We start from the raw sequence: 26,184 nt of genomic DNA on the forward strand, positions 1-26,184 counted from the left end.
TTTTATAGGATTTCTTTCGAATGCTTTCCTTTTGTTCAGCAACGGCAAATTTCTGTTAATAATGTCACTGTTGTAGAAACAGAATTAAAGGTCAGGTTGCACACATCTATCTTTTATAAACTATATAAACCTACCCACAAATTTTGTATACAATTGGCTTTATTAAAAATTGCCATTTTTTACAATCGAATAATAAGTTTCATTATTAAATTTAATTATATACGTAAATCTATTTCTATTTTTTTTTTAAATAAACAAAAACCTGGTTTTACTCGTGTAGCAATAGTAAACAGTAAATGAGTGACAAAGCGAGATAATTTCATGCTATATGACAAACAAACTCGAGGTAGGTACTATTACTTTTTACGCAAGTCCGAAGCTGAATAGAGAGAGACAGGAGGTTATCGCAAAGTTGTCAAAGAGGTTACCAAGAGTTTGCATAGGTCGCACGCGCCACGGGCACAGTTTAGGAAATTCCTCACTTTTCCCACGAATGTGAAGCTTTCAATCAAAGGAAATCAAATAAATTGAAGAATTGTTCAAATAAGAAAGGAGATCCCAAACGTTCGAAATACTAAGAGAATGACCTTAATTATGGATGTTAGAATCATTGAATGGTAATGAGCATTTAAATATCGTACAATGAGCTGGCCTAATTAAGAATGGTAATTAATGTTAATCATCTGAATACAACGTTTCAAGTTTTATTGTGTAAGCATAAATCCAGTCGAACTTTTGTTAAATGGGCGCATTTCGTGCTAACCTGTCCAAAACGTAACTTGTAACACATCGAGGTCCGGGTGTATATCGGATTAGTTGAACGTATACACCGACGCGAAGCCTCTGTAACTCGTCATTTTTCGCTATAAGTCATTCGTCAGTAAATTCATACGTTTTATTTATTTTTTTAAATTATTGAATTTTTGTGAAAATGGGTTTGGCCGAATGGATTGATTACTATTGGAATCAAATTGCTGGTAAGTTAAACCTTAATTAAAATCGACTCTATAATTGAAATTTACCCAATCTACATTATATTATATATTATAATATTGAACATAAAAACATTTTGCTATTCATTGATTTCATTTCAAAGCGTAAAAATACTGCATAGAATTTTATATGAGGGAAATTATGTTGGACTGCTCAGTTTAATATAGTTTGTGTTTCAGTGTTTTTGAAAAATATATATTTTTTTTTTAAATACACAAATTTTAAAAGTGACACTTCTCTCAAAATCGAGGGAATATTTTGTTCTGAAATTTAAAAATACTATGCTCATCAAAGAAAAATGTCGACTGATTATTTCTATTCGTTGCAAAAAAAAAACGATAAATTTATCATTATATTTTAGAATATAAATTGGTTTAAAGTTAATTGAAGCATCTGCAAAATATGTGTGACTGAACAAAAAAGAAGTATATAATCACAAATTTAAGTAGCTTTATGTTGTAAATTAGATTTTTAATTTTCATATTTTTTGAAAAAGAATGTTCGATAAACTAATATGTCGTTTAGAATTAACATTATAAAAATTTCTCTTGTATATAAAAAAAAGCATTTTTTTAACTAGCTACACGAAAACCCTTAAATTAACAAATTGAGCATTACAATATCATACGTTTTTTGTATACGTGCTTTCGTCATTCAAAACATCCTTTTGGTCGAATAATCCAGCGACTCTTTTCTATTAATTATATAGATATCACTAGGACAGAATCTTGACTAAAAGAACATTTCACACACACACACACACACACACAAATTGAAAATTTTTTACAATCCTTGATAACACATTTAAATAATTGCCAGACCTAAAATCTGTCATGAACACTCTTTACTGTCTTTTATTTTAAAATTGCAACAAATTAATCGTATACGTAATATTCTGCAATAATAAATAACTGAAATTCATAAAACAAAAGCTTTTCGACTAATGCATTTTCGCCACTGTTCACTATAACATTGTTATCTTTGACTCGCTGTTTCACCTCTTACCCCCGAACAATCTTCTTCGCACATACACAATTGGTTTAAACTATACTTATTGAAGGGAAAATTTCGTTTGAGCTTAGATCCACGAACGAATGATTGGCCACTCGCAGGATCCATCTTCCCAGTACCGACTATTTTAGCCGTCTACTTGATTTTCGTTTTCTTCATTGGACCACAGTATATGAAGAATAGGCAACCGTATTCATTGAAAACATTTATCAAGCTATATAACATTTTCCAAATATTGGCCAATTCTTGGATCGTATACAGTCTTATCGATGCTGGTTGGTTCACAACGATCACCATTTACTGCGAGCCTATGGACTATTCGTTAAATTATGGACCATACAAGGTAAGGGGGCAACTTTGTAGATAACACCTATTTGAATTATATTATATTAGAAGAAAAGTGCATAGTTGGAATAATGCAAGATATGCATGTTATAAAATATAAGTTGTCGGAGGTACTAGAGTGTGCTGTATTCACTTTGATCATAGCTGATTGGCAAATCTGTAAACTTGATCGCTAATTAGTTGACCAACTTATTTTTTCTGCTGCTCATTTATTGAATTTAAGCTGAGGTTTACGTTTTACGAATAAAGCATACACAGTTTATATTTCATTAACAACAAGCTACTAGTTCTTGTTCTAGTAGTCAGCAAATGTATGCATAACGAGTGCCATTATACTGCCTCTATGCACCTTTACCATCCATAACACACACACCTACATAGAGTGTAATTATAATAATATTATTAGTGCTAATGAAAAAACTTGAAAACATATAATATTTCTAGCTTGCGACAACAATGTGGTGGGCAATTCTACTAAAGTTGTCAGATTTGATTGAGACTGTTGTCTACATCCTGAGAAAAAAGCATAATCAAGTTTCGACCCTCCATCTTTATCACCACGTGTCGACTGCTTTGATACAATGGGTGTGCACAAAATATATTCCTGGTGGAATGTCGACTTTCTTCTTGTTAGTTAATTGCAGTATTCATGTAATAATGTATACTTATTATTATTTGAGTACGTTGGGACCTAATGTTCGAAGTGTTATTCTACCATACAAACGACTGTTAACTATTTTACAAATGGTAAGTATTTCATTTACTTTGTCACTTAGCAACATAATATTTATAAAATTATATCTCTTCAAATTTAAAAAGTGAAATTGAGAAATTGTAGTTATTATACAGTAATATTGATAACTGTAGCAACATCCCTTTAGTCTTTTTTAACGCGTTGCATGATTTAAGGGTTGAATGGGTTATAATAAAAGTATATGATTGTATAGAATGCTTCATTAAAAATAATTAAAGTGGATAGTTCACTGATCGTTTTTAAAAGGATCAGTAAAATTGAAAGTTTATTTTAGAAGATACAGCTTTTCGCAGTTATAAAAGCACTGGAAAATGTGCGATGAAATACAGAAAATAGCGTTTTTTGTCATTTGCGGAAGAGCTGAATTTTTTTAAGCGTTCTTGTGCGATTTTAATTATTTTTCCTAGAACGTAGTCGGTAACCTGTTTTTTGTCTCCCTTTTGTTTTAGAAAGTTAGTGTAACAGGTCACACGTGACAGTCGAATTTACTGAAAACTAAATAGTTTGAAGAAAAATCTTTGATGGAAAAATTTTAAATACCCAAGAATAAACTGAGTAGTTTCTATAAGATATTTGAATATGATTTTTTTATGGGAGTCAATTCGCGAATGTTTGCAAAGCAATCCTTCATTCTGTCCTATATTTTAAATTTTAGATAGCACGTACGTTTCCCTTTATGTTGAAAAACCTATCAATTTTTCAAGGCTAGTTATTTGCACTAAAAATGATATTCCCAGAAAATTCGTAAACTAGGATCTCTTTTCATAACTGCATGATCATACGAATTATTTATGCTTACACGTGTTTAAACGAAATAAAGTGGTGATGCTATATAGTTACGAGCGCCATTGTATCACTTAAAATCATTATAAAATTATTTATTTATTGAAATTCTTTTTTTTTTCATCAGATTCAATTCTGGGGTTTGATGTTTTACTCGCTTCAAGCTTTCAAAACAGGCTGCAACGTACCAAGATCGCCAGCGTACATGATGATTACAAACTTGTTGATTAACTTTGGCTTGTTTTTCCATTTCTATCAAACCTCTTACAGAAAACCGCAAAAGAAAGCTAATTAATGAAAATATTCTTTGATTATGATGAATTCCTTTTATCGTACTGAATGTACAGGGTAGGACTTATCCGGTATTGTATTATAGATCTAATTATACTCATTGCAAATTGTAAACATCCAAATACACATCTGCTTAATTTTTATATTTAATAAAAAAACATGTACGCTGTAATTTAATATAAACTATCATGTATTATACAAAATACAGTTAATGAATTCATTGCTGCTGTAAAAATGTAATTACGAATAAGCTGATATAAGTATTACGCTATATTCTACTTCAAGAATATTTAATGATTTGTTGAAAATTAAATTTTTGTCTTCAATATTATTTAACATTAGCGTCAATTGATTTTTGTTAAACGTTAATTTGAATAATCTGATAGACACTCGTCGGTTTTAATAAAAAATTCAGTTGGAAAAAGAATGCGTTTATATCACGTATGTGTAGATTGTGAGAAAATGTCCCTAATTATTTTTCTTCTTGAAACTTCACTCGCGTATATTTTTCTATTCTGAGAAAAAAATCTGGTCAAATCAAGTAAAATTGAGTTCATCCTGAATGATTCGAATAAATTTAAGAAATTCGAATGAATTACATACGTGCTACTATATATGTATACAAAAAAATATTTGATCAAAGTAATAAAATTTTTAGTTGAATAGTCAGAATATGTAGCTGCTTCAATTTGTTAAGTAATAATTCATCTAATCACAAAATAATTTATTCAAGACATGAAAATGTGATATCAGTAAAGATTTGTAAATTTAATGAAAGGATATTTGATAGTGATAGAAAAATATTTAGTTGTAATATTGGTGAAATAGATTTAAAAGAGTTATTCAATAATAATTTAATATAATACTTAATGGATCGAATAATGTTTTATTTATTTTTAAAAATATTTGTTCAATCGAATGAGAAATGTGTGTTTTCATATAATTATACAAATACTTTATTGATCGAAATAAATATTTTTTTTCTCAAAGATATTATGTTAATTGGATAAAATGCTTTCATCATATATTCATACACGTGCACTCAAAATATAGGAATGCTCCGACCGAAAGGGCAAAGACCAGCGTACACGCGTACATGCCCTGGCTATTATTTCTTCAATTCAAAAGAATATATAACTATAATTAAAACGGCTAATTTTTAATTCAACTAAATTTTATTCCCTTCTTAATTTTAATTACCTTTATATATATATATATATATATATATATATATATATGAATAAGAGATTGATGTACCAGCCTGAAACAATTATTTACGAGGCCGTTAGGAGGGTACATTGCTAAATCTTTATTGCATAACTGATTTATTAAAGGAGGAAAGTACAGTGGAAGCATAATTTGAATGGCACTTCGTACTCGAAGCTCAATTCACACGAAGAGTGCGTGCATTTCTACGTAATTTTTACGTCAGAAACGTATATGATTAGCTTGTCCCACTATTTTTCCGATGGAAAAGCTAGAATAGCAAAGTGCATTTTTTTCAACGACCAATCGGAAAGCGTTAATGAATTTCAGTGCAACAGAGGCAGTGGTCTAGGAGTGAATTTGACGATATTGAAAACGCACAACGAACAGGAGAAGCATACAGTTAAACTCGGGGTTTCATCGGAGCAACTTGTTTCTTCAGTGTTTATCTAAAAGAATGTAGTAGGCCAATCTCGCTGGCTTCTTGCACGAAAACTTGTAAAAGTGCCAAAAACAATATACATTTATTCCAAGAGTTTAAGACACGGAAAACACGAGGAATCACGTTCCGACTTTTTGTCCGGCGAGATTTTTTCTTTAAATGGTGACAAAGATCGAAATTTAGCAACTTTACAAAGGCTCGATGCCAGCTAGAGAGTAAATTCGGCCAATACGCGATATTGAAGGAACTCGACAATTCTCTTTTGTAAATAAGTAATTGAAAGAAAATCCCGAGAGCTCAGAAACGTTCATCATGGGTCTATCAGAATTTTTACATTTTTATTGGACTGAGAATGCTGGTAAGTGTCTGACACTTGGAAAAAAGAAGATGAATATCTTTCCAATTGTCAACGTGCTTTTCATCGTATGTACATCCAATAACCGAGTCGAATGTAAAATTTTGTTGCAGATCCAAGAACGAATCATTGGCCACTTATAGGATCTCCCTATATAATGCCACTCTTTAGTGTTTCCTATTTATATTTTGTATTAAAATGTGGGCCTAATTTCATGAAAGACAGGAAACCGTACAATCTAAAAACCTTCATCAAACTGTACAATATCTTTCAAATTGTGGCAAATGCATATTTTGTTAAATCTTTTATCGATGCTGGCTGGTTTACAACCATCTCACTTGGATGCGAGCCAATTAATTATGCAACAGAGGGTGGCCCTGTGAAAGTAAGTCTTCTCAGCTGGGAAAGAAATAAATTAATGGATGGTAGCCAGAATGGAAGGAAATTGCTTAAAAGAGAAAATGTATTGTTTACAGTTAGCAGAGACCATGTGGTGGATCCTAATAGTGAAAATTATAGACTACATTGAAACATTCATTTTCGTGCTACGTAAAAAGAATCGTCAGATCTCATTCTTGCACTTGTACCATCACGTATCAACCGCACTGATCCAATGGCTCATAACGAAATACGTACCTGGCGGTATGACTACCTTTGGAAACCTCGTCAATTGCTCGGTTCACGTGATCATGTACACTTACTACTATCTGACAACCTGTGGACCGACCGTGCAGAAAATTATAGCCCCCTTCAAGCCTATGATCACCATTATTCAGATGGTAAGTAGTATTTGTACAACTAAACCTTCCTCAGCTTCTTCAACCACCCTGAGATTTTCAAGAAAAATCTTAGTCCTGTAAAACTTGCAAAGCTGCATAGAAAACTTAACCTGGCAAACAGCGCTTATGAAATATTCAACGGTCAAAAGTTGCAGTCTTTTAGGAAAAAATTAGAATGCCTGAAATATTCAATGTACCAGAAATGGCACAAAAATTGCATATTCGCACCAGATGCGCCTATATTTTCTTGCTTCGCTATTAAAATCCATTTCAAACTCAATTAAACCGTTGAAAAAGCAGAATTTATAGTATATCGTACGTGTTTTGTACGTTATCGATGATCAATTTATCTCTCTCTCCCTCTCCCTCTCCCTCTCGTGTCCAGGTTCAATTCTGGGTCCTCATGATATACGGAATACAATCACTTTTGCCAAGCTGTCCAGTGACAAGAATAGCAGGACCACTGATGATCCTCAATCTCCTCATCAACTTTTTCCTCTTCTACAATTTCTACAAGAAGAATTACAAAGAGGAAGAGGAGAAGAAGAAGCTGCTGAACCAGCAACAACAGCAGAAGAAGAAGAAGGCCAATTAGACACTGGAATATTCCAACCACCAACTACAATGACAAAACAAGAAAATATCGTTGATACATCGACGAAAATATACATGTCATTGCTCTCACAGCTCTTCAGGATTATACGTATTTTCCAAGCCAGAAACTGTGAGGTCCACGTGATTTGATGTCGTCAATGTGTTAAAAAGATATTCCCATCATTCCCCATTTCGCAGTAAATTCTCCATTGAAATTTATCGACAGTATAGCATATGAAATAAATTACATTTTTTTAACAAACAAAATGTTATTTTAATCAATTTAAAAACTTTTTGTAGTCATCGGTGTGTGTGTGTGTGTGTGTGTGTTTGGTCCTGATTGTTTAATTTATAACGAAGAAACATTGCTTACCTTCGACTAATCGTAACGACAATTCATGCAACTCACCTGAAACAGAAAATAAAACAAGTTTCATCAAACATCGAGTAGAGATGTAGTAGTGCAAGCTGTTTAGCGTGTGGAAAAAATAAGTAATAGTTCCGAATCTGCCCAAGTGACGCCTAGTACGTATTTTAGTCATAAATGGAAATCCTACTGTAGGAACAATGAATCATAGGGGCATCTCCAATGCCAGCTTCCCTTTGGAGATTTCAAGCTAGATTATTCCCGCGTGAACAATCGGTGGTTTTTCAACGAAGAGAACTCTTTTTTTTTTTCTCTCCCACAGCTGTGAAATGGAAACGAGACCTAGGTAGGTTTTGGCCGATTTGTTCCATCCGCGAATTGGTCGAGTGCCGTTATACGAACCATTTGTTGTGGTTTCACGCGCCCCGTTTCTCTCCCATCAATGGTAAATCTCTAATCCTTTTAATAAGCTAGATTTTATTTTCAACGAAAAAATAGGATCATCCTTTCGGTGGGCTCATTTTGCATATAGCTACGTAACGTTATTTCGGACAAGAGAAATGAGAAATTATTGCAACATAGCTTTGTATCAGTATATATGTAAAAAACAAAATCCTGTAACCAGTTAAATTATCTGGTTCGGTATTTTTAGTGTTAAAACTTGAATTTTGCAGCATCCCTTCCTTGGTATATATCATGCTAATAACCAATCTAAAAGTTTTTATTAAAAACGTCCATATAAGAATTTTTTGTGTCACTGACTGTAAATCTCAATGAAATGTTCAAAATTCAAATTGACGAATCCAATATAGCGAACGAAAATATCAAAATCTTCCGAATTATACTTTCAAACCTTGCTACGAGAATATATTTCCAGAATTCAACAGTATATAGTTGTATTCGCATCCAGTACACCCCCCAGTAGCATTTTTCAAAGAATCGAAATGATTTTGTTATTTTCATCCGCCATATTGGTTGGTACCACCCTTTGAATGTTGCAAGCCGTCCAACGGATTCATATTTAACGGTCCGAAAATTCCACATCTTTGAGGATTCGAACCAAAAAACCACACTGTACATTATACATGAAGCAGAAAGATTATTCGGCTTAACACAAGGATCGCAGGGCTCTTAACTTTATTTTGCAAGTTTAAAAAAATGCTGAATGGAGCGAGAGAGCAGGTATGCTTATAATTGATATTAATTTTCAAAGAAAGGTCAAAGTTCATCAAGAATAAGCAAAGTTACCACCGTTGTGGAGTCTGGTACAAGGGAAAGGTCTCTCTTGAAGATTAGGAGTAACGTCGGGCGGTCTAGACAGAAGTAAAGTAAGAAAAAAGAAAAAAAAATGGGAAAGAGACCAATGGGGAGAATTACAAGTGACGCGCAAGGTCGTACGTTCGAAAGCGAGTAATCTCCGATACGAGCCGGAGCTAAACACGTTGGATTAAAAGAAAGCTTTTACTTTTCTTCTTGCTCGTATGAAAGGTCGGTATCTGCGGTTATACTACGTCATGTTCGATGGTGACGATCTTTTTTAGGCGGGGCTTTCATGCGCACAGCACCTTTTAATCTCCATGAAACCTGCTCTTTGACCTCGTTGAAATTGCAACTCTTTTTGCCCCCGCGAAATAGGTCAGCCGTGTGAATTACTAACACTCGCTGCAATGTGTATACACGCAAAACATTGCTTGAAAGGGGGGGGGGGGGGGCTTTTTAGCAAAATATACTTTGTGATTAAAAAGCTTCAAAGAGATTCGTTCAAGTGCGATAAGTGTGCCAATGCCTGAACAATCTAATTAAACTCCGAAAGATATGCGAATAAAACTGTTGAAAAGGTTATTAACACGCGTTAGTTGCACGTGTGTGCGTAGATGTGCATTTGAAGACTGCTGAGCAGCAGGTGCAAGGTACCAGGGGAAAAGATAAATTCGAAAAGTATTCAATCTGAAACTTATTGCAGTATATCGGTGATTTTCCCTGGCGTAAAGTGACGAGCTCAATCCACTGCAATAAGTGGATGCTTCGTGTTTTATTAGGAGTTTAGCGAAACTCCCCATAATACGATCCTAACTTATCGCCAAGCCGTACTCGTAAATAATATGTCATCCAGAGCGCGCTATAAAGCAAAATGGCTTATAAGAGCCTGGAACCTTCCGCATTCATTTATCTTTCACTCTCGCTGCTCTGAAATATGTCCTGCATGATCATTCAGCAACATTATTATCCTTTTCCTGCTTTGAATAATACAAATTTTAAATACTCACTATTCTATAAAGTATATTAAGCAGTTTTACAGGTTTCAAAGAGATTGTTCTAATGGAAATGGTAATTTTGCAGCCTGCAATGGCAGCTTCTTACGAATTAAAGGATAAATATAAAAATTATTTTATCTTTGCTCCTGCATTCAATTTTAACTAACAATTTCAAGAAACAAATGAAGAAATTTTACAATTTCCACAGGTGTGTGCATGCTCTAAAAATATATAATGGCTGATTTTTGCAATATTCAATGATAGCTTCGCACGAACAGATAATTACACAAACTCAATTATTATTTAGTTTGCTTTAAAAATAATTTAAGCATCAAATAGCAACAGTAAATTGCAAATAGCAATTTTGAAATTTTATAAGTTACGAGATGCGATGCGAGTATGAATAATTGACTTTTGCAATGACACAATCGTAGCTTGGAATTAAAGAAGGGGATACACAATATAAATCTTAAGTTGGCCTAGCTGGCAGTATCGTATCGATCGAGGAAAGTACAGTGACTTTACTCCTCGTTTGCTCGATTCTCTCTTCCTCAAGGACGTGATCTATCGGGCTGATCTGACACCTGGAAGAGCACTAGCTGGTGGCTTTGTAAGTGACTGCATGCTCCTCTTCCTTCTCTCTCTCTCTCTCTACCATATATATATATATAGCTTAAAATTGCACCAACCTTTGCAGTGGAGCGAAAAGATTGCTCCAATGGGAGACAATTAAAGTATGAATGGTATCAGCTGTATCATTATGGTGTACATTTAGCTGGCCTCGAGCGTATTTAGATTTATTCAAGAAGTGACCCGACCTTAGCAGTTGTTTAGCAAAGAGAAGTTTGCTCTTTGAGCTCTGAGCTTACCTTAACCCGAAAGCACAAATGATATATGGAATTTAATTATGCTAATCGTCATAATCCAATTTACATTTAGCTTTGATAATGGAAAGAACTAGATATATATATATATATATATTTATATATAGTTAGCTTGAGAAATCCAATCGAGTTCTGAGAGAAAGATTGATTTTCATCCTCGCACGTATCGATCGCTACAATCACGCGAGTTCTTCGTCGACACTCGAAAACGGGACAACGGGTCGAATCGAGATTTATGCTGGTGCAGAGAGATAAATTGCGATACTTCCACTCTGGCTCGCGAAGGATAATGCAGGACGTTTTGAAAAAAAATAGTTGAAAATTGCGAGCCGTCTTAGTAGTCCGGAGCCGGAAAGCAACAAACTCAGAAATATTGCTCCTTGTAATGCAACGCATGCATCTTTCCAGTTCTGCCGTACTGTCAGGGAAACCGAACGAAACGATAAAAGGGGAAGTCAGTCCCATGCCTCTCCTCTAACATGAACGCCCGCGTCCGCACACACACACACACGCTAAAAAATGAATCGAATATAAGTCACGTTCGATTTATATTCGTGTTTTTGCATATTTCTAGCCAAGCAATCCGTGCTACTACACTTCTTTCTAGCATTACGAGAGTTCTCGATTTAAAGAGAATGTTGCATTGACGATGCAGCTATTGCGTAATAACGAACTACTGCAGCTCCAAGGGAAATTGTTGGTGCGTTAAGTGTGGTGAATAAAACCTAAGAATTTACTTGCTCTGATATTTAGATTAATAGGAATTTTTCACAATGAAGATTTCAGTTTTGTGTACCTGCAGCGACATTATATCGATTCGGACCACCCACAGAAAATTGTAGCACTCAAAAAATACCAACCGTTTCTTCCCTTTCTCATTCGCGTAATTAAAAAAAATACTAGAGTACAGCTATATATATAGTATATCGAAAATACACCTGCGAAAGTATATATATAGCGAGCAATGTAAAAGTGGCCATACAGAGACTGAAATGGAGAGAAGAGGACAAATTTTTTCGCATCATTTTCATCCCACCCTGAATCTGCACCCGAGCGAGTTCAGTGAACAAAACCTAAGAATTTACTTGCCCTGATATTTAGATTAATAAGAATTTGTCACAATTCACAAATTTCAGCTTTGTATACCTGCATCCACATTATATTGATTGGGACCACCCATAGAAAATTGCAGTATTAAAAAAATACCAACCGTTTCTTCCCTTTTTCATTCGCGTAATTAAAAAAAATACTAACGTACAGCTATATATATATATATAGTATATCGAACATTCACTTGGAAAAGTATATATATAGCGAGCGACGTAAAAGTGGCCATAGCGAGACTCAAGTGGAGAGAAAAGGACAAATTTTTTCGCATCATTTTCATCCCACCCTGTACCTGCACCCGAGCGAGAGAGTTTTAATCAGATCCAGCAATGTCCGCTTAACTTTTGGTATGCCGCAGCATCCGGTTTGTTTTTTCGCTCTCGTAATCCAACAGCAGTATCAGTTTATTACTTTCCTTTCTTGCCGCGAAATTCGACGAGTTTGGATGGGATGCAGTGGATGTAGCTGGATGGCAAAATGGTCAACGCGGAAGAAGAGCTGGAGTATTGGATCTCTTCCGGTACTTCCGGTTCTCCAGCGGTAGTAGCAGCGCGCAGTTACGTTCGGTGGGTTCCCATGCAGCCACTGGAATTACCGACCGTATCGTAAAGTTTCGAGCATAGGTGTATACGGGTTGGGCGAAATCATTCCTATGGAACATACAGATATAGGTATGCACGCATCTTACGTGCGTTCCTCATCCGACTAGATATAATCCTATCGACTGATCTTTAAACTCGTCCCTCGAGTCTTCCACCGCTCAAACTCCAAACTGTATATGTATATGTATATATAATATCTGGATCCTTCAACCTGGACTATACGTATAACCAAGAGCTTATCCGCTTCTTTCCAAGTGTTTTCCTCAAAATTTCCCATCCAACTTACAATTCTAGCTTCTCCAACTGTATATCCAGTTTCAGAGAGTTTCTTCGTTTTCTTGTTACGAATCATCCACGAGTCCTGGAGAATTAGTTGAGTTTAAACAGTAGTACTATCCTCCTTAATCATATTTAATCGTACTCCAAGGATAACTGCCAGAGAGAATTTGTCTCCTTATGGTGTAGTGTTACAATAATAATAATAAGAAAGTAGAATGTACCATGTGTATGTATATATATATATATATGTATGTATAAAGCAGGCTGTTTTGATGTATCTGCGAGGTTAGAGGCTACAAGGTGTTTGAAGGATAAATTTACCTAGTTTTAGGAACCACTAGGTCTTTATTATAAGGGAGAACTATGCAAGTCTGGGAATTAATAAGCGCTCTGAAAGCCTGCAGACAATGGCCTTTCTTAAGCTAGGTAATGACCACGATACGATTTATACTTCAGATAAACTTCTTTAGGTAGACTCTGAACGGTCTTAATTGTTCTCGCAAATAGCTTTCGCGGTATACTATATACATAAACTATACAGGGTGTTACAAGTTAATGCTATCTCGTTAGAGACTTGGAAAAACGTAAAACATTTAAGGGACCAAATATTTGGTTTGCAAATGTCCAAATCATGTTGGAAATATTTTTTATTATTTATTCTTGTAAAATATTGCTTTCCAGTGCTTTTCAAAATGTTTGATTAAAGTATCATGCGTGATTAGACGTTATTTATGAAATATTTGCAATTGAAAATTGTTTACGTCTAAACATTTAAATATATCTTATGTTTGCATGACACACTAATAGAAATATTTGGAAAAAATTGAGATAAGCTTTAAGAATATATATGCAATACAAGGATACTATTTTCTATTCCAAAGAAAATAAAATAACATTGAATTATGAAAAGAAAAGATTATTGATAAAATTTGTATTTTAAGCATGCATTTCGAGTATTCCTAAGTCTATAACAAAGATATTAACTTATAATGTAATACGTTGAATGAAGCTTTCACTCCTAATTAGAATTTTCTTGAAGAAACATATAAGCTGACTTATTCACCATAAATTTTATCAGACTGTATTCCCTATACGGTCCTTAAAACTGTCTTATAAGTTTTCCTGGCATTTATGTTACCGTTAGAAAATTTGTCAAGGTTCGCAGGAAACTCTTATATATATATAGTGTCCTGACCGGTCATTGGTCCGATTTGGTTTATAATTATGGCGATGGATGGTAATTGTGGTAAATTTCTCTGAAGGGTTTTCATGACTTTGTCTTCTTTATATAAATTGTTATTCAGAAATGAATTTCTTACACTGCTACATATAACAATAGGAATCAAGTACACGTATAGTTAACACGTTCCAAGAAGCACGTTATCACTGCTAAATCTCAACAGACAAAAATCATTCAACGCAATATCAGGATACCTTAATTAACCTAACTTATCGTGAATGTATATATTTACATATCAACGCATGCTCATCAATCTTAAATTTCAATTAATTAATATAAATAATGTTTTCATTTATAATATTGTTTAACATTAGAAAATAAAACACGGTGTCATAGTATACAAAGAGTTAAAAATGCACGTGTTGAGTTAACGTGCAATTTCATTCAGAGTTTCTGCATTTAAGGTTATGCAATGGTGATAGACAGCATGAGATAAAATTAAAACAGTGAAAAAAATACCAACTCAAAAAAGAAATCCTTTTCAAGCATTTTCCTAAAAAATATTTGTAGATTCTGAAACTGATTCGGTGTGATCTTTTCATCGAGTTACATGGCGTATTACACGAGTGAATTGAATTGGATAAATAAGACGAAGGGTATGAAAATCGGGATGATACCTGAAAGAATTCTTGTTAAGAGAATTTCGCCGGCAGATGAAGCTGCGAGGTAAAAGCAGCGACGCGGAGAAAAATATAGGAGAAAGCGAAAAAATTGACTGAGAAAATAGAGGGATTCCTCGGTCGAGATGAAAGAATAATGTCTATGCATTATTTAAATGCTTGCACTTCCGTTTAAAATAAGATGTGGCAAGAGAAAGAAGTAGTTCCCACCTACGTTCGAACAGTATGATGCATGAATTCGTAGATTAAAATTGTTGCCACGTTAAGGGATATTCGATAAATCTCATCGGTCGAAGGGATTCGAGAAATCGATAAAAATTTTTATGTATTTCCTTTTAAATAAATATATAAAAGCACCTCTTGATTTCACAAAATATATAAATCGATATAACACTATATATTCGATGGTTTCAAGAGATTTACTGCATTAGACTTAATATATTTTCACGCGAGATTTCCCTTAAATGGAGCACAGTGCAGCTATCGTGCAAGTTTTAGCAAGCTGCGAGTCGCGAGGCAAAAGTTGCAACTGTTCCAAGGCTCGCACGATGAAAGTTTTATAGGAGGAAGGAAATAAGATAACAGGCTCTAATGAGAGATTACAATGCATTGGCAATAAGACAAATAATCCCGTAAAGCTCTAATGAGCTTCGATAAAAAAGGAAAATTCATTCTCTCGAGTATCGAACAATTTCTTCTCCCTGTCCGACAAGTTCACGTTGAAATACCACGGTTTAAGCTATATTCAGCCATTTACGTGGCAGAAGTTATCAGATTGAAAACAACTTTCCTCGAGGTTTCCTCGTATTGCATGTCCAACTACTAACTAGGGCCAACGGTATTCATTTTCCGACATCATAATGCTGTCTCTCCCTCTCTCTCTCTCTCTCCCATTCACTATTATCCATTCATATTTAAATATATATATGAATATTCTCGTTTCTCTCGTTGAACTCTGCAACATTTAGCTACGCTACAATTCTTTTCATTTTCATACATCTAAACATGTCTGAGAATCTAGACTTTTGGACGTTTACACAAAGTTTCATTTATTATATATACATATATCGGACAAAATATCTATAATTAAAAACATACTGTGCGTATATATATATCTATAGAATGGTGTGCACCATAAGAAATCAACACAACTCTCCTAGAAGCTCCACAACTATATTAGACAAAGAATGTTTGACATAAAAGATGGCGAATTACAGGAAGAATAAAAAAGAGAAACCTTAAAAAAATGCAGTGACTATAATTTTTACGGAGAACCATATTTTTTATTGCACGTTTTTATAGCTTATCTCGAAAGCTTTCTGAAGCACTATACACATAACTATAATATTACCAAAAGTGCCTAGGAAAACGTGCCTACGATTATTCCGAAACCTTTGTACATCTAATCGGTTTTCAAGTCCGATTTAACACGATTGAATAATAGCCCGGTGCAATTACCCAGAAATTTTCATAATAATCCAATAATTATGCTCGTAAAATTTCACAATAAGCAGATACGGAATATTTTGACGTATAGTCTACGTGAAAACAGTATTAACCAAACACGTGCAGCCTTAATGAGCTTTTCGTGAATTCATTGCCATTATATACATATATATATATACGATAAGCAGAATTTTGTTGGAGCTAGGTGCAAATCGATGTAATGCTGCTGTAAGAGAAGAGAGAGAGGAGCTAATAAGTAATATATATATATATATAAATGTGCGTATTTGAGATAGCACACAGCGCAGTACCGGTCTGGATGTTTAATTGGTTGAGATAGGCAAGAGCGTGGTGGCCCGGGCTAACGAGAAGTTTGCCACAGGACGCCAGCGGCCCGGGAATGCAACCAATGAAAACCGCGAGTGCGACACCAACCCGACCCGACCCGACACGGGCCGAGCCTCGCAAACGGGATAGATATAGAATTGGAGAACGGAACGCAAAGTCGGGTCACAGCCAGATCGATCGCGGTTGCCAAGGATCGCTGGAGGATTCGAGCGAGACTCGGAGTCGGCCAGCTGTTACCGGCCAACTTTGCAAAATCAAACTGCCCCTCGAGCTCAAAACGCTCCAATAGCTCGATCTGCTTCGTAAACTTTGCATTCCGTTCTCTCACGCAACTTGGTCTCTCTCTCTCTCTCTCTCTCTCTCTCTATATATATATATATATATATATATATATATATATGTATGTATGTACGATATAGCAGTGACCAGACTATTTCGGAACCAGATCGAATCGGATAGGATCAGGATCGTTCGTTACGAACTATTCTGTATTGGTTCTCCTCTATATATTAATTAGCAATGAATGTACAAGTGTCTGTGTGTAGGAGGAATACTGTAAGAAGAATATTGTGGGATTTGTAAGGTTCGATTGAAATTTTATCGTAATATAAGGTACGTGGTCGAGGTACCATTGAGTTTTTTTCGATAGATTGGTCGAAGAGTTAACAAGATTTTTTGTAACTGATCGTAACCCGTATAAAAGTAGAACTATCCCATCGTGTCGTGAATCTCGTGACGTAACACCTGACCACTGGTATATGTACGTCCTAGCACAGCCCCACCCACGTATAGACGCATCGATTGCGTTCGCTCTTTCCTTCTTTCTCCCTCCCCCCATTTTATCTCCATTGCATCGTTGGACGTATCCTAACTGACTTTGCACGAGTTCTTTTTGCAACAACACCCCTTATTAGTTTCGAAGTTAATGCTTGGACACCATCGTAATTTAATTTATTCCTCAAAAATCAGTATTTTTTTTATATTTTTAAAACGCTTTTATTTTTTTGGAAACACTATGTGAGAAGTTGGATGTTCCATGCAAGGCAAGAGCGTGCGAGAAGCAGCTGTTTTGCGCACTCTTTGTAAACGCGTGCGATAAGCATTTTCGAGTGAGAAACTATTGTTTCTCACACTGTACAAATAATTGTGCAAAATTGATAAGATTTTTGAAAATTCTGAAAATTAAACATTTTTATTAAAAGAAAGAAATATTTTAATAAAACATAATTGTATTAATTTTATCTATAGATGTTCTATTAATCTATACAAATCTGTTTAATAACGATTTTTTTTTTAACATTCCATCTAAAAATCGTTTTAACATTTTGTATTTAGAAAATTTTAATAGTTAATTATTAATTTTATTATGCAGCAACTGTGTTCTGCATCGATTGGAGACTCCCAAAATTATAAAAAGAAAGCTATACTTTATTGATTAAAACTCACGATTTTCAATTTTTTGTGAGCAGAAATGAAGCAAGCCACTTTCCATGAAAAATGACAGTTTCCAGTACAGTCTACAGGGCATAAGCATCTGTATTCATACTAATCGTACGTCCTGCAACGATTCGGTTATCGAAAAATTGAAAATCGTTAATGTGATGTTTTATCTAAATTAATTAGAATTTTTCCCTTTCTATGTGGGGGGCTCCGCCCCCACCCCCCGCGAGGGGCTTCACCCCCTCGACCCCTGTTGGGGCCTACGCCCTCCTTATTTCACCTTTGACCACTTTTTGCTTCGAATTTCAGCTTAGAAATTTACTTAAGATAAGACCGCACATAGTACTGCATTGAAAGTTAAAGTAAGACAATTGATTTTACCTAAGATCGTGCTAAGCTTAAGTTCGATATGTAAATTCGGGCCTCTATTAAACTTCTCACATAATGTTTCAAAAAGTAATAAGTGTAACACATGCGAGGCGTTTTTTGAACTCGTGTGATTGTCGCACTCGTTCAAAAAACACATGCTTCTCGCACTTGTTTCACAATATACTATTCTTATAATGATACGACGTATTTTAGATGAACCTCTATCGTCAGTGTTGGAAATTTTTTAACTTCAATAGCCTATATCTATAGGCATTTTTATGCATTTACACTGTTTGCTGTAACTACTTGGAGAACGCAGCCAGCATCATCGTTTCACTATAGTACTTGGCTTCCGGGATTGAAAAGGTTAAATTTTAAATTAAACATGTTCCGTTATGCTACGATTGAATAATAATTAGGACATAGATAGGAAACAGGGAAAGTCGCAATCGTGTAGTCAGATTGATTATTAATTTTCTCTTCGGTGTTTTCAATTAAAGAATGAAATGTTCTAGTAATTTCCTTGTGTGTGTTAAGTATAATACACCTGAAGAGAGGAGTATTAAAATGTATAATTCTTAATTAATAAAATTACGAATTTTCAAATATTTAATTAAATATTTTTGTAAATGAAATAAATCAGTTTGATGAATTATATTTACTTATACCTATGAGCATTGCAATTAAAGATGGAATACCGAGAAATACATAAAAAATTAATGAAAATAAAATGTTTTTGCACATGCGTATTGAAAATATTTTTGTAGGTATAAATATTCATATTTTACATTTTAATTATGTAGAGTAAATAGAAATTTATTTATCCCAAGTTGTGTGAGCTGTGGATCGATTTCGAACGAGGTATAATTAGGGAGGCAAGGAGGGCCAATCGACAAGGCGAGTCTTCACAGTTTGTACTAAGTAGGCATGCCCTTGCCAAGATTCGATAAAACGGGGACATAGTTCGATATTATGTAAACGCGGTGACATAAGGAGGTCGATGAGCAAGAATGGCCAGAGTCGTAAAAAAGAAAATGGAAATACTGAAAACTGATTATGCGAAATATATTTCCCTTGTTATACTTACTTTCAACGACTTCCACACGATTCGAGTTATGTAGAGATTCATTTCGTCATATTTTCTAATATATATATATATATGTGATTGTTATTAAAATTCAATTTACTATTAACAATCAAGAAGAACAAAAAATGGCCACTATTTTATGAAAAAAAATGTACTTTCTTTTGTTTTTAATCATTTTTAAAACATTATTTTAAAATACGTCTGACTCTAACGAGCTTATCCCTTGTTGAACAGTATAACCTCTCAATAAAGCCGCTTTGAATATAATACCGCTTTGGTTTTTGCGGTTTTTGTATCTCGACCTACCCCCACTCTTATAAAACCTGTGCTTATCTGGCGATTTGAAATGTTTCCTATGAATAGTTCCGTGTGGTTGCTCGTAAAATAAATTATATAGGGAAAATATTCGTTTTAAATTTATATTTTTCATTTATTACAATAAAAGCAACAGATTAAAATCATTTCAGTAAAAAATAGGCATCATTTTTTTTTATCATTTTTCTGTGTTTCTTCATCATCAATATCACACAGGCATCTGCCATATTACTGTAAGTATAAAATAATGAATGAACAATGAAAGAACGATAATAATTAATACACGTTAAACATTCAGAAACTCGGAAGCTCTATACTGATGAAATAAGAAGTAAAATACTTTTGAGCGTTCTAATATTCCAAAACAAGTTTTAATCAGGTAAACTATATATTAAAATTATTATTCATCTCGTGTTATTCTATGACACAAGTGAGCAACCATTTTTAACAACAATAATAGTAATCTAGTCATTGACATTTAATAACATTTATCTATTTGAAAACGAACTTGGATGAGTATTAAAAGGCAGCGCGTTACATCAAGTGTTATTCCACGACAAAAGTGAGCAACCATTTTTAACAGCAGTAATAGTAATCTACCCCTCATTGACATTTAATAACATTTATTTATTTGGAACCGAACTTGGACGAGTATTAAAAGACAGTGCATGTTTCATCTCTGTTCGAAACTCGTGTATCAATTTACATGAAGGAATCGCTCTGGCACCACTACCCCAATTGAACCTACATAAGCCCGAGCCTCGGATGAGAGTACCGGAAGTTCATTTACACTTGTGTATCGTCCGCACTGTTCCAACTAATAAGCATTTTCCTTCTACCGAAAATCCCAGTTAAATCTGACTTAAGCGACTGAGTTAAGTAGAGTTTACGTAGCTTCGACTGTCGTACGTCGCGTCGCTCCAACTCACTTGAAGTGTAAAATTGAAACGCCTAATATGACTGTATATATATATATATATAGTGCGAATGAACGGATGGTGTAAATTGTAGATTCGAGTTTTGGACGTACTATTTATACTGATAAGCATGAATATACTATAGATTCACCAGAGAGCTTCAATAATGCTGCTGTAAGTTTTGCAGTAGACTAAAGAGGTCACCATCCATCCGATGAGAACTTTATTAATATATATCCGACAAGTTTCATCGGTGAGAGTACAGAGCGAGGCAGCGAACGTCCACGACCGACGATAACGGAAGCTTTTAGGCTCATCCTTCCAACTGTATGACCTGGTCCTGGCTAGCAATAAATTTCACTCGCCAATCGCTTCTATATATATCTATATAGTCCATTGGATTCTTCTATTTCTTTTTCGATTATCCCCCCCCCCCCACCCTCCACCCCTTCTTCAACTCCTTTCTTCCTCTCTTATTCCTCTTCCGGCTCCTTACTCGTATTCCGTTCAAGGTATATACCCACACTATATATATACATATACGTACAGCCACGGAACGTGCGAGTCACGACTTGGAAATTTTATGAATTCATGAACTCTTCACGCTTCTCGTCCATGGAATTTCCACTAAACTGGAAAAGAATTTTTCAACAACCTCCGCGGATCTTCGTAATTTACCTCGGCTGGATTCTCACACACTCGGGCTTTATCTTTTTATATGTTATAGTATATATATATATATATATATATATATATATTTATGGGTCTATGAATAAAAAGGGGAGAAACAATCGTGACTTATCGGTCTCTATCGCTATTTACTCTGGTCGGCAGACGGCGAAATTCAATCGGGAAATCAATTCGCATCGTCATGCACCTAATGTCGTCAATGTCAGAGTCCGTGTCTGTGCACGTGGCGCATAAATTGCAATGGTTATTTCCTCCCGATTATACGTGTTCGCTATGTGCGTACAGACGTAATATAATAATGAAGTGGGAATATGTAGTTGTACGTGCACGTATAGGGAAAAAGTCTGTGTTGAAAATTACAAAATTTACCATTAAATATAGCCAACGCTCTCTACGCACTAACACTATTACGCACATTCTCAACTTAATATCACTGTGCTGGCATGCCAGCAGAGAATAGCGTGACGGCTCAACTATTATTGCCTTGAATCAAGACATTCTTCAGCCTCCATAAGTTTTTAATTAAGGGGACTGGATTTAAAATAGTATAGCATCTTTTTTTTCTTGCAATTATTTTTATATTGATTGAAATTTTCAAGCTGGTAATATATGCACAGATTTTATTGTTTATTTTCTTATTTTTCATAATTCGAATTAAATGAATAAGTATTGTTAAGTCTTTAATCGGAGGCTTCCTGTGGGTATAGATCAATTTAGCTGGTATTGGTCATCAGCTTATCCGGACCAATAGGAACAAACCTCGAGTTAAAAAATTCTAATCCCTCGTGAGTTTTTAATTAACGTTTAAATTGAAAATTTTCTCTGGAATTTTCTTCAAGAATTATTTACACTGTCTGAAATATCCTGTTAGCAATAATAATAATAATTGAGAAGGAAGTCGGATAATTCAAAAATTTCTTTCGTGCTCGAAAAAATGTTCATTCCTCGTTGACGTAATTATGAGGAGCACGAATCTGGTCTGTAACAATTAAGCTAAGATCGAAGGTAGATGCATTTAAATGTATTTATAAACAACTTTTAATCGTACCTGGAAATTTTTGTCAACTTTTGTTTATTTTGTTGGACTTTATACAGGTACAGTTTGAACAATTTTTTTGTCCAACAGTTTAATGAAATCGATCATGGACCACGTTGTCTGACTTTAAAGTTCGAGAAAAAACTAACGAAAGAAATATTTTCGCCTATTAATTAAAACTTCATAAAAAAAATCTCTAGAAAAATCATAAAAATCGAAGAAACATTCTTTGATCCAAATCCGCAAATATTATATACGAAGGAGAACTGTAAGAGAGGAAGAAAGCAAAGGAAGAATAGGAAAAGAAAACAGTTGCTCTGAATTCTGGTAATAGCTATGGACGAAAGAGACAGACGCCAGCGTGGTGCACGAATTGAAGCTTGATATAGGCGTCGAAGAACGTCTAGGAAGGAAAATGGAATTTTTATCAAGACCCCTCAAGGAATTCCTGCAGTCAGTAAAAATTTGAAGAATCTCCAGGAATATACCCCCTCCCCCCTGTTACTCGTCACCGAAAGGTTGTATTCTTAAACGTTAAACATATATATATATATATATATATATATATATACATACCTATAGCAGAAAAAGTAAAAAAAGAAAAATTCTCATAGATTTTCAGCTCGACTTTGATTTCCATCGATTTCCCATTTGGAAATTGTACATTTGTAATGTGGGAAAGTGGAGATTCATTGTGATGGGGGAGATTAATTGAGTGGGCGAAAGGCAAGTATCCATCGCGCAGTGTGGTAGAGGCTTGCCAGGATCGCATTCCGTATAATGGAGCTCCTATAAACAACCAATAGAGCACGGTACGAGGTGCTCGAGAATAAATTGGTTGTCACTGGGGGAAACGTCTTCGTCGGTAGCGTGCGTCATGAACACGAGGGAGGTAGCTGCGCGGACTGCGGGCTGCGGAATGGAGAAGGGAAAGGAAATTTTAGACGAAGCAACGTGAAAACGTGAAAAACGAGCAGGCAAAATGAAGAAGCTGAAAGAAAAGTAGGAAAGTGGCGCCATGCGCGTTGGATGAAAGAGGGCTAAAATAAAGCCCTAGAAGAGAAAAGGTCAGGGATGAAAACAAATGGCGCGAGGGTGGAGAAAAGTCAAAGAAAAATCCAACGAAAACATCGGTGGACTCGCTTAAAATTTTTCATCCTTTTTATTCCACTATTTCAGCTTCCTCCACTTTTTCTTATATCCTTATTGATCCTATATTCCTGTCGGTAAATGAATTTTATTAGAGCCTTTATCATACCACTCGAGGGGAAATACGAGGAATATCGATTTTCGCATTTTCCCCTGCAAGATATTCCAGATATTCGATATAGCCTTTTGTCGGATGATGAAAAGTTTGATGCGCAGAAATGAAAACAGACGGGTATAGCTGCGTGGCGATCGGTGCACGTGATTAAGCCACGCATCAATGGTGGGGATGAATAAGGGAGGAGGAAATCTCTTAGAACGCGCTATGGAATTATGCGACTGAAAGAATTCTTCCGAGTGATTTGTCTCCACTGCGGAAAATACAAATGCCAGCAATTTATATGATAATTGCTTTCTCCTTTCCTCAACAATCCTTCTTCTGTATATATATATATATACCTACCCATTTTTTGTGCCACTCCACCTTGCCCCGGGTCCTGCAGGACTCTTCTATTACTTATAAAGTTAAAACCTAGCTTTATTTCGAATCGTTTCCACGATAACTTTCATTTCTCATCTATTTACGGCTCTCTTGATTCGCTTCTGAGAAAAACAAACGCGGAGATCGAAAAGAAAATTTAGAGGAAAGTGTATCGTAGCGAGGAGTGCGTTTATGGAAATTGATCAACGAGACAATAATCTAGCATAGCTATATACAGGGTGAGCACTTGAGCCACCCCAGAATATGGATACAAAATGACGCGTATCTCTTTAACTATGAAAGATATTCAATTTTTGCATAGGACCTTTTTGAAAGCAAATAACAAGAGGCTTCGAAAATGTCCTAAGGAAAAATGGAATATCTTTTATAGTTAAAGAGATACGCGTCATTTTATCTCCGTATTCTGCATGGGGCGGTTTAAATGCCTCACCCTGTATTATAGTTTGCACGGTGGAGAACCTGCGATGTAAGCTCGACTTATTGCAGCTGATAGTTCGAGGTACTTGGAGTGTTTTGAGAGAAATAAGGTGGAGAGGGGGAGAGGGATAAAAGTTTTTTGTTATTCCATTGGGATTCGCCGCGGGCAGCATATTCCACGGGTTGTCGCACTTTAGCGCTTATTGCGGATGACAATAGTGACGTGTGCGGGCGTATCAACGGATTCCACACGACGCGATTCAATTAAAAAATTTCACAGCTCTTTTGCCTCGCGTCCAAAATGAAAAGAAACGCAGGGCAGTCTATAAATGAAGTAGCGTTTCAACTTTTTCTTTTCTATTTGGTTCATTGCACGTATACTTGCGTTAAAATACCTGTACCTACTTATATATAAATATATGTATGTGTATATATATATATATATATATATATATATATATATCTAATTTGGAGGAAGTGATCCATAAAGTAAATGTACGAGAGCTCGCTGAATTAATTATTATATAGCTAGCTTCGCATGGGAATTCGGAGCATCGAGCGAAGAAAACGCGCGAGTGACATGGCATAAGTCCAAGAAGCAAACTTTCATTCTTGCCAGCTCCATCGACTGGAGAGAAGAGTAGCAGCGATATCAGTCTCGCAATCATCGTATAGAGAATTCTATGCCATGCTTCCTTGTGATATAAATGCGATTACTTATCAACAATGTAGTATATATATATATATATATATATAGAACAGGGACACCCAGCAAACAAAACTTTTCATAAATCCAAGGTACAATGCGATAAGTTACACGATGTGCCTCTGAAATCGTAACTCGTTCCTCAGACGACTTGTAACCAAGATTAATTTCCACCATTTACGTGAAATATTTGCGAACTGTACCGAAGGGGCAATTCTTGATCCGAAAAATATTACTTGGGTACCCTTCCATTCGCTTCGTTTAATCTGACGTTAATTTAAGTCCATATTCTATTCACTCACTTACATATAACATATATAAATGATGGTAAAATTTTGCAAGAATTGCGAATGGTGGGAGGGTGATCGATCAAAATTCTCTCTAATCGAGTGTATTTTGAAGAAGAGGACAATTTTATTCCTGTTTTACTCGCGCGTACGCTTTTCTCTCTTGACACTGCCTTACCGACCACCGAGAATGTAACAGTGCTCCCTACCTTACCGACAGCTGCTAAAACAGGTAGTTGCTGATTTAAGTGGTGCGTCGGTAAGGAAGACCGCCGACTTATCCCACTTTGATCAGTTAATTCGCCGATAATGGCCTACGAGACGTGGGGTGGTAGCAGAGATTCCCGTGTGTTGGTGTGCACGGTAATCGAGGAATGTAGGGTAGCGAATAAATTTCTAGAGAAAACAAGTGGATTAGAGAAAATGAAAAAAAAAGAACTTTACAGGGAAGAAGCACGAATGGAACGTTGACAAATCTGCACTTGAAAGGAATTTTGTTCGAGTTCGCAAATTTCCGTTTGCACGTGTGTGCGAATCGTGAGAAGCTTTCTTTTCGAGCACAAAAGTCGCT

The 26,184-nt window shown here is 35.2% G+C and overlaps 3 protein-coding genes across 12 annotated transcripts in view; 2 read left to right on the forward strand and 1 right to left on the reverse strand.

Moving 5' to 3' along the window:
- dlg1 (discs large 1) overlaps positions 1–26,184 on the reverse strand; it is a 331,205-nt gene that overhangs the window by 248,152 nt on the left and 56,869 nt on the right. The window lies entirely within an intron of this gene.
- On the forward strand, positions 759–4,349 carry LOC136772438 (very long chain fatty acid elongase AAEL008004-like). The gene is made up of 4 exons (XM_066725427.1): positions 759–977; positions 2,076–2,347; positions 2,794–3,096; positions 4,014–4,349. Exons 1-4 carry the CDS (start codon positions 932–934, stop codon positions 4,179–4,181), a joined length of 789 nt encoding a protein of 262 aa, XP_066581524.1. The 5' UTR covers positions 759–931; the 3' UTR covers positions 4,182–4,349.
- LOC136772437 (very long chain fatty acid elongase 4-like) lies at positions 5,739–7,820 on the forward strand. The gene is made up of 4 exons (XM_066725426.1): positions 5,739–6,183; positions 6,294–6,565; positions 6,657–6,959; positions 7,345–7,820. The coding sequence occupies exons 1-4, from the start codon at positions 6,138–6,140 to the stop codon at positions 7,552–7,554; spliced, it is 831 nt and encodes a 276-aa protein (XP_066581523.1). The 5' UTR covers positions 5,739–6,137; the 3' UTR covers positions 7,555–7,820.

This window comes from Prorops nasuta, unplaced genomic scaffold (assembly GCF_024137725.1).
Source record: "Prorops nasuta isolate Cenicafe-Biocafe unplaced genomic scaffold, Cenicafe_Pnas_1.2 PNAS00004, whole genome shotgun sequence".
Taxonomy (NCBI): domain Eukaryota; kingdom Metazoa; phylum Arthropoda; class Insecta; order Hymenoptera; family Bethylidae; genus Prorops; species Prorops nasuta.